The following is a 9,585-nucleotide window of genomic DNA, read 5'->3' on the forward strand; positions in this document are numbered from 1 at the left end:
CACCACCGAGTCAAGTTCCAGTCATTGTTAAGACCGGGCATCCCTAAAAGACGGAGAAGCGGAGGCAGCGGAGACAGCGGAGGCAGCGGAGAACGGACCCTAAAACGCGGAAGCAACGGAGCGGTGGAGAGAGCCAAAAATGCCGATTCCTAAAAGACGGAGATAGCGGAACTAGCGGAGAGCGGAGCTTTCGGTCATTAACCTTTATAGACACGCGCGACATAGCGGACGGATACTGAAAGCGGAGTTCGGGACCCCGCGAAATGGACATAGCGGACGTTTATATAATATAGAAAGCGGAGATCAGGGCGTATCGGAAGATGTTTCGAAGCAGTGGAGAATAACGGAGAAGTCAGCCATGCGAATTCAAGGCCAATTTGGCGATTGATTGCCCGTCGATGAGATGACATAGCGGGCGGTTATATAATACAAGGAAAGCAGAGTTCGGGGCGTATCGGAAGATGTTTCAAAGCAGAGGAGAATAACGGAGAAGTCAGCCATGCGAGTTCAAGGCCAATTTGGCGACTGATTTCCCGTCGATGAGATGACATAGCGGACGGATACTGAAAGCGGAGTTCGGGGCCCCGCGAAATAGACATAGCGGACGGTTATATAATATAGAAAGCGGAGATCAGGGCGTATCGGAAGATGTTTCGAAGCAGTGGAGAATAACGGAGAAGTCGGCCATGCGAGTTCAAGGCCAATTTGGCGACTGATTGCCCGTCGATGAGATGACATAGCGGGCGGCTATATCGTTATAATATACTGAAAGCGGAGTTCGGGGCGTGGCAAAATATATTTGGAAACAGCAGAGAATAACGGAGAAGTCAGCCATGCGAGTTTCAGGCCAATTTAGTGACTGATTGCCCATCGATGAGATGACATAGCGGACGGTTATATCGTTATAATATACTGAAAGCGGAGTTCGGGGCGTAACAAAATATATTTCGAAACAGCACAGAATAACGGAGAAGTCAGTCATGCGAGTTTCAGGCCAATTTGCATGGTGACTGATTGCCCATCGATGAGATGACATAGCGGACGGTTATAATATACCGAAAGCGGAGTTCGGGGCGTAGCGAAATATATTTCGAAACAGCAGAGAATAACGGAGAAGTCAGCCATGCGAGTTTCAGGCCAATTTGGTGACTGATTGCCCATCGATGAGATGACATAGCGGACGGTTATATCGTTATAATATACTGAAAGCGGAGTTCTGGGCGTAGCGAAATATAGAATTGACTGACTTTAAATCTACTCAAGTAAGTATAAGTAGTTGTGAAAACGATCGTAATTCGTTCGCATGGATTGTCAAAACGTGCAAATTTAGCTAGGCGAAAGGTGTCGAGCTTGATTCATATTGATGCATACCAGGAACTATCCAATTTTCGACAGCCTAAGCATTCTTCCGCATCATGGGATAAAAATGCTAGTATTGATATGGAAATGCGATACTAATCCTCTGTATACTCGAACAGCACGTTTTAGAAAATATCATGGTATCGCACCCTCCTCCATATTATAAGGCGCGCAGTTTTGTCAAAGCGCAATACGGAGAAGCTGTATAGGATACGGTGTAAACACCTTGCGCGATTAGTAAACGCTAATCAAAATATGGTGCATCGTAAAAATGCCATATAGTGTAGCTTTATTTATGCCGCATCCACTGCGCGCGAAACGCGATGAAAATTCTGGGCTTTACTCAACTTTTATGAAAATTAGATGTGGATACTCCGTGAAAACAGCCCCGAAATTCCTCAGGCTATCTTCCTGATTGAAGGATTAGGCTACCTCTACCTGACAAACTGAAAATAGCGAAAAATAAGTAGATCACAAAATATTACGAAGTAGAAGTAGTGAAAATCAGATCTCCTTGAGTAAGTACTAGAAGTAGAGGAAAGCTACTTGAGCACTTCGAAAAAGTAGAAGTACTTCGTTTCTGACCACCTCTGTATATATTACAATTGAAATTGTGAATTCAGGCACCAAACATGCTCACAGCACAATTTCCATGCACTCAATATTATTGGCCAAACCGCAACCGCCTCGAGTCAAAGGGCTTGACTCGGAAAGCGCTTGCTCAATGCTCCAACGCCGCATTTGGAGATCGATCCAACCTCAGATCGTATCAGACCTCGAGTTAAAACTGAGATTGACTTGTGACTCGGAGCCTTGTGACTTGGTTACAACCCTGTGTGACAGTAACGTTAGATGAGCAGTTTCAGGTTTTTAGAAAATTTTTGATTGAATTATTAGATCTCAGATCGAGAAAAATATGTGCCGGTTATATATTGTCGAATACTTCGAAATACACCAAATTGGCCAGGAACTCGCATGGTTGACTTTTCCGTTTTCACCGCTGTTTCTAAACATCTTCCGCTACGCCCCGAACTCCGCTTTCAGTATCCGTCCGCTATGTCATCTCATCGACGAGCAATCAGTCGCCAAATTGGCCTTGAATTCGCATGGCTGACTTCTCCGTTATTCTCCACTGCTTCAAAACATCTTCCGATACGCCCTGATCTCCGCTTTCTATATTATATAACCGTCCGCTATGTCTATTTCGCGGGGCCCCGAACTCCGCTTTCAGTATCCGTCCGCTATGTCATCTCATCGACGGGCAATCAGTCGTCAAATTGGCCTTGAACTCGCATGGCTGACTTCTCCGTTATTCTCCACTGCTTCGAAACATCTTCCGATACGCCCCGAACTCCGCTTTCCTTGTATTATATAACCGCCCGCTATGTCATCTCATCGACGGGCAATCAGTCGCCAAATTGGCCTTGAACTCGCATGACTGACTTCTCCGTCATTCTCCACTGCTGACTGACTTCTCCGTTATTCTCCACTGCTTCGAAACATCTTCCGATACGCCCTGATCTCCGCTTTCTATATTATATAACCCTCCGCTATGTCTATTTCGCGGGGCCCCGACCTCCGCTTTCAGTATCCGTCCGCTATGTCAACTCATCGACGAGCAATCAGTCGCCAAATTGGCCTTGAACTCGCATGGCTGACTTCTCCGTTATTCTCCACTGCTTCGAAACATCTTCCGATACGCCCTGATCTCCGCTTTCTATATTATATAACCGTCCGCTATGTCCATTTCGCGGGGGTCCCGAACTCCGCTTTCAGTATCCGTCCGCTATGTCGCGCGTGTATATAAAGGGTAATGACCGAAAGCTCCGCTAGTTCGCTGTCTCCGTCTTTTAGGAATCGGCATTTTTGGCTCTCTCCGCCGTCTCCGTTGCTTCCGCGTTTTAGGGTCCGTTCTCCGCTGCCTCCGCTGTCTCCGCTGCCTCCGCTTCTCCGTCTTTTAGGGATGCCCGTTAAGACCCAAGTCCAAGTCATATTAGTATTTAATTTACTGTACAGGTTCAGCACGAGTTCCAGCCAGGCTCAACTCACTTCTGTGCAACTATTGAGTGATATCAAAGGCCTGAAATTTATCATACACTCATTTTCTAGAGTACAAGTCGAGTCAATATAAAAATTGGCTGTTTTAGTCGAGTCATTTTCCATTATAGAGAAAATGAGTCGAGTCGACGAAAAATTGTGACTCGAGCTCGAGTCTAGTTATGTCTTGAGTCATTACAACCCTCCTCTTTAAGTTAGATACCGTATATTTTTGATTACGGTTGAATATATCGGAGTTATCGGTATCGGCTTAGAAATCCGATATCAGTCGTGCTCTTATCATTATACCGCAATTGTTATTCAATCATGAGGATTATCCATTTTATGCTACAGTGTAGTATACCTCACCACCTTTTCAATAGCATCACAATGAATAAGGCCCTAAATCGCCTGACTTCAATATCAGGACGTGCAATGTACAATGTCACCACCCTGCCTAGTTCAAGCCGAATGCGATATCAACATCAAAGCAGTGCTCCGAGGGACCAGCTCTTGAAAACTTATCGTGAACTGAAGCATTTTGTCGACGACAAGTTCGAACCAATGTTCATGATCGATCCAGAACGAATATTTGCCGTGAATCAAACCAATTTTGACCGCATCAATATTTATGGGTTCGATTTCGATTACACCCTAGCGGAATACTCAACGGAGATGCAGGAATTCATATATTACAAAGCCGTCGACATATTATGCACAAAGTTGGACTACCCAAAAGGTCTTCATCATCAGCCTTATATTCCCAACTTCTGCATCAGAGGCTTGCATTACGACGTCAAATTGGGGATGTTTATGAAAATTGACGAACGACATATCGTACAGCTGGATACTGTTTACAAGTAAGGGAGTAGGCCTTGTGTATTGTATGTTATAGAATTGCTGTCTCTCCTATTGTTTAATGTTTTGATGATGATACCAGATATTCATTTATTCACCATATTCCAAGTCGAATCAATGATAATCAGTACGGCAAGTTTGCAACTTTTTTTACAGCTTCCGGTGGCTTCCTATGTAGAATGGGGTTTTAAGCAGTTCATGGGAATTTTATGTTACAACTTTTTGCAACTTCACTCTATTTTTCATTCGTGATTTTACTGCAACTTTTATCATGTATCACGGAAAATGTGAAGATGTGATATAAAAAGCATACAATATAACTATTTCTAGTGTGGTTGTATTCTCTTTGATTTGCATAACCAAGAACGATCGGATGGATTGGCTGCTTTCCTAAATATTATCTATGACGCAACAGTTGAATTGCAAGCTGGAAGTTCAACAGCCCCAGCCAAGCACGACATTGGTTTAAAATATCAGAACATTCTGTCCCAAAAAGAGTTTCTCAAACTGCTTACTCGACATTATGATGTAGAATTTGTCAAAATGCCCGTCTGACATTTTCTCGATCAGGTTATCATTCCTTTTTTCGCAGGGGCTTCGAGCATTTCGGGCCGGAAAAAGCCATGCAAGAGTTGAAGCACGTCCACATCCCGAAGAAAACAATGGACGAATCATGCTTTCGCGGCAACTATCACCTGCAGCAGCTCACCGACATCTTTTCTCTCCCGGAGATGATGCTCTTGGCAAACGTGGTGGATTATTTCAATTCGAAAGATCTCGGATATGATCCGACCGCAATTTTCAAAGATGTGGAGCAAGCCGTCCGACTTGTTCACACGGAAAGTAGGTTGCTTAACCTCCTTAAACCATAATTTCTTAACTTGAGGTAAATATACCTCGGAGGCACGGGTAGAATTGGAGACATCTCTGCCCCCTTTTAAAAACCCTTATTATTATAACAAAATAAATTTATAATTTTTTTTAATTATTATCAGCTACCCTATGAAATTGTCTGAAAAAAAACAATGCACAACAGCGAAGCGAGGTTAGTGGAGTACAAAATTTTATATTTGAAAATAGTAGGCCTATTTATGGTGGCAAGTTCTTTAATTCTTTTTTATAGTCTACCCACCGTAAATACTATGATCGGAAATCCTAAATTTTGAACATCAATAACGTCGCTTCTACGGGTTAAAATTGAGCCAAATTTGTTGTGCATCGTATTTTCAGACTACCTAACAATTTCATGGGGTAACCAGTAAAATTTGAAAAATTTTTACATGTATTTTTATTAAATAAAACAAAATATATTTTTTCGTATATAGCAATCCTTCTATTGGTTGGAATTGAGCCAAAATTTGTGTGCAGCGTTTTTATAGGCAACTTACAAGTAGCGAATAAAATTTGAAAAAAAAGTAATTTGGAAGTTATTACTGATGATTATCATTGGTTCATACTTGCAATTCTCGCATTATCGTTCAGACCACATCTACCACGAAATACAGAGCAACACAGAAAAATACTTGGCCAAAGACAGCCTCCGGCCTCTGATCGACAAGCTGCTAAGAGACGGCAAGCAACTCTTTCTCTTGACGAACAGCAAGCTGCCGACCGTCCTCGTGGGCATGGAACACATCTTGGGAAAAGACTGGCAAGACGCTTTCAACGTGGTGGTCACCGACGCCGACAAACCAAACTTTTTCGATACCGAAAACCGGGTGTTTTCGGTAATATCTGAAGAGAGTCCAGAACCGGCCGTTCCGAAACGCGGGGTGCAGGATTTGAGGAAGGGGGCGGTTTATTGCGGCGGGTGCTGCAAGCAGCTTATGAAGCTGAAAAAGTGGAAAAGCGGAGAGGTATTTGGGGGATTCACTGATTATATTGTTTGGTCGCCTAAAAAAAAACACTGCACACCAAATTTGGCTCGATTCCAACTGGTAGATGTGAACGTACAGGAGTTTGAAAATTTTGATTTTATCATAGATATGTTTTAGAATTTTTTTCAGATTTTACTGTCAACCAGGCTTGTAATGACTGAGTCCGACGCGAGTCGTGATTTTCTGATGATTCGACTTGACTCGAGTCATTTTCTCAAAATATAGAAATGACTCAACTCGACTCAAGTCAATTTGTGTATTGACTCGACTTTGACTCGAGTCATTGCGCATGACTCGAGACTCAGACAGTCAAGACCGACATTTCATTGTAATTTCGAAGTATATTAAAGTAACCACACTATTGGAATTTCGTCTATCGATATTGGTACTTGAAAATGCGACCAGAAACTGTTTAAAGTGAGGAAAATTAATATATCATTAATGCGTACCATTGGATACCACCAAACAGAGTAATAAAAAGTGGGTTTAACAAGACTTTAACTGGAAACTGAGCAGTCAACTCGATGGCTTGGACTCGGACTTGACTCGGTGGTGAATTGAAAATGACTCGACATGACTCGAGTCAAAACTAAAAAAGTGACATTGACTTGTGACTTAGTTACAACCCTGCTGTCAACCCCGTGAAATTCTCAAGCTGTATAAAAGAACGATGCTTACTAATTTTTGCTCATTTCAAACCGGTAGAAGCGAGGTTGTTGCTGTTGAAAATTTTGGATTCGCAAAAATTGCATGGACCGTGGGTAATCCCAGAATTTTTAATGAATAACTCAAATAACTCCGCTTCTTACCGATTGGAATTGCGTCAAATTTGTTTCGCATTGTTTTCGTAGACAACTCTGGAATTTCATGGGGTTGACAGTAAAGTATGGATTTTTTTTCAATTTTTATGATAAATTCGAAATTTTAAAACTTGCCTTCGACATTCAGGTGATCTATTTCGGCGACCAGATTTACGCCGACCTCCAGAACCCGCGTTACTCCAACGGCTGGTACACGGGCGCCATCATTCACGAATTGAAACGCGAAATCGATATCATGAACCAGGCGACGTTCGCCAGTAACGTTGTCTGGATACAGACTCTGGAACGGCTGATCGAAAGGATGCAGGTGGGGTAGGATACTTCAATAGTAGGGCCTGTTGCGTCAGGGCTGTTCAAAAAGGACTTTTGTTTCAAATTTTACTGGCTACTTGATAAAATACTTTGGTTGCACACCAATTTAGGCTCAATTCCAACCTGTAGAAGCTTTGCTATTTAAAAAAGTTTTGGATTTTCTGATAAGAATCGTTAGGTAATGAGAATAAAACGTCTGCAGAATAAATCTTGCTCAATTCCAAGCAGTAGAAGCAAAAGTATTGAAGTACAAAATTTTGGATTTGAAAAATATAATATTTACGGTGGCAAATTCTTTAAATATTTATTTTAAATCTATCCACGGTAAATAGACTACTGTGATTCGAAATCATAAAAAAAACGTAATGTCACAATTTTTGATTGACTGGACCTGTACTCGAGTCATTGCGTACGACTCGACATATTCTATATGACACATTCAAGTCTCGAACATCAGGACCAACGATTGAAAAATAGGCCCAGAAACTTTCTTTTATTTGTTTCTATAAACATGTTTGGAGTGAGAAAAAAGAGTGTATTATTAATCCGAGGCCTTCGATATCACTGAAAAGTTTCACAAATGGGATGAGCCTAACTTGAACTCGATACTGAGCAGTAAAGAGGATGATTTGAACTCATACTCGAGTCTTGACACTATAAATCAGACTCGGCCCTTTGCTCCCAACTTGACTTGAGTCAAAACTGCCTGAAACATTGCTGTCTGACTATCAATTGCTATATCAAACGCATATGTTTTGTCAGGACTATGGTGATGCAGAGTCGAAGCAGGTCGTAGCGGAGTGGATGACCGAAAGGCGTAAGGTTCAACAAGAGCTGAAGTCGATATTCAACCCTCGGTTCGGATCCGTGTTCCGATCAGCTTTGCAAAGCAGTTATTTTTCGAGCAGGCTTTGTCGCGTCGCAGATGTTTACACGTCGTCGGTGATGAACTTGCTCGGGCACCAGTCGGATAAAATCTTATTCCCGCCAAGGTATTTTAGCTGGTCTTCTACACGTACTGAAGGCTTTATAACTGAACATGCCGGGTTACAGCTAGGCTTTCTAATATCTAGTACCTGATTGATTCAGGCTGAGTCTAGTATTTGATCATCACGCCTTCGCAGCAGTATGAAAAATGTGGGTAGTTGAAATATGTACCTTTCATGCGGCCACATAAAATATAGTGCCAATTCTACATCATATTAAAGATTAGTTGGTCATTTTTTACCATACCTATTTCATTGGACTTCGTTGCAATGCTGTGGGTTAATCACAACTTTGCAGATATGTTATTTCCACCAACGTGCGTATGTAGCCTATAGCTTTGTACTATTTGTTTTGTATGCTATGATATGGCCATACGAGATTTCCAGTTTTCCACTGTGGAAAATGGTATATCATCTCTTATGTGCAAGGAGGGTATGGTTCCAGTACTCGAAAAATTCTTCTGTGCGAGTGCGTGTATGCAATCCTATCTAGTATCTACTGCCTCCATGGTATAACAGTGATGGTTTGTACGGAGACTTTGCTGAATTAGTTGCTCACGTATTTATCAGACACGGACATTGTGTTATGATACTTGAATTTCTCTTCACAGAGGTAGCCATCCTCACGAGCAGCTGGTGAGTGCGGGGTATCAACACGATGGATTTGACAGTGCCTTGAGTGCCATGTTGAGGAGATTCAAGCACATGGACGGACACAAGCCGCTGTGAACATCGTTCAAATTTATAATGTGTCGTATGTCGGGATAGTTCAAATTTTGTTGAGTTGATGAAGCTATCTGCTCTCACGCTGTACTGCGCAAGTGTCTGAACGTATGTCATTTTGGAGCAAGGATGTATGGAATTGTTGAGTGTTTTTAGTCAATATAACGGAGTTCCCTTTCAAAGTGAGTGCTCATTGTGAAAGTGAATTGTAAACTTGGAATTCTGCACTAGAAACAATTTGTATTTTGACTGCAATGGCAAGTGTGCTTTTTCTAACTTTTCGCTATGCAAAACTGTGATGCTTGCATTTTACGCTGTTTATCTTCGTTTTTTCTATGGTAACTTTTGCTCAATAAAATTACGAAGAATCGCACAGAAAGAAATGACAGGGGTCTCTGCGAGAAGTATATAATGCAGGATTGCATCAGTGATTTTAAGCAACGTTTTATTCCGTACGGAAGTGCTACGGCAACATAAAATGAACGGCTGAGGTGGCCAGCTCGTTACACAATCTCTTGTGCTACTACGAAGCGGAGCTGATCTAAGTAAACATTCAAGATACTGCGAAAGCTAGTTGATTTTCAAGATTCAGTGTGCCTTTGTGTATCTCAG

The 9,585-nt window shown here is 42.0% G+C and overlaps 1 protein-coding gene across 1 annotated transcript; it reads left to right on the forward strand.

Moving 5' to 3' along the window:
- The first annotated feature begins 3,404 nt into the window (after nt 1-3,404).
- Nucleotides 3,405-9,356, forward strand: LOC145458958 (5'-nucleotidase domain-containing protein 3-like). The gene is made up of 6 exons (XM_080337473.1): nt 3,405-4,256; nt 4,847-5,097; nt 5,737-6,110; nt 7,080-7,259; nt 8,027-8,256; nt 8,862-9,356. Exons 1-6 carry the CDS (start codon nt 3,724-3,726, stop codon nt 8,977-8,979), a joined length of 1,686 nt encoding a protein of 561 aa, XP_080193599.1. The 5' UTR covers nt 3,405-3,723; the 3' UTR covers nt 8,980-9,356.
- The last annotated feature ends 229 nt before the right edge of the window (nt 9,357-9,585 follow it).

The sequence above is a fragment of the Botryllus schlosseri genome, chromosome 16 (assembly GCF_051294905.1).
Source record: "Botryllus schlosseri isolate E-star chromosome 16, Bs_hap1, whole genome shotgun sequence".
Classification (NCBI taxonomy): domain Eukaryota; kingdom Metazoa; phylum Chordata; class Ascidiacea; order Stolidobranchia; family Styelidae; genus Botryllus; species Botryllus schlosseri.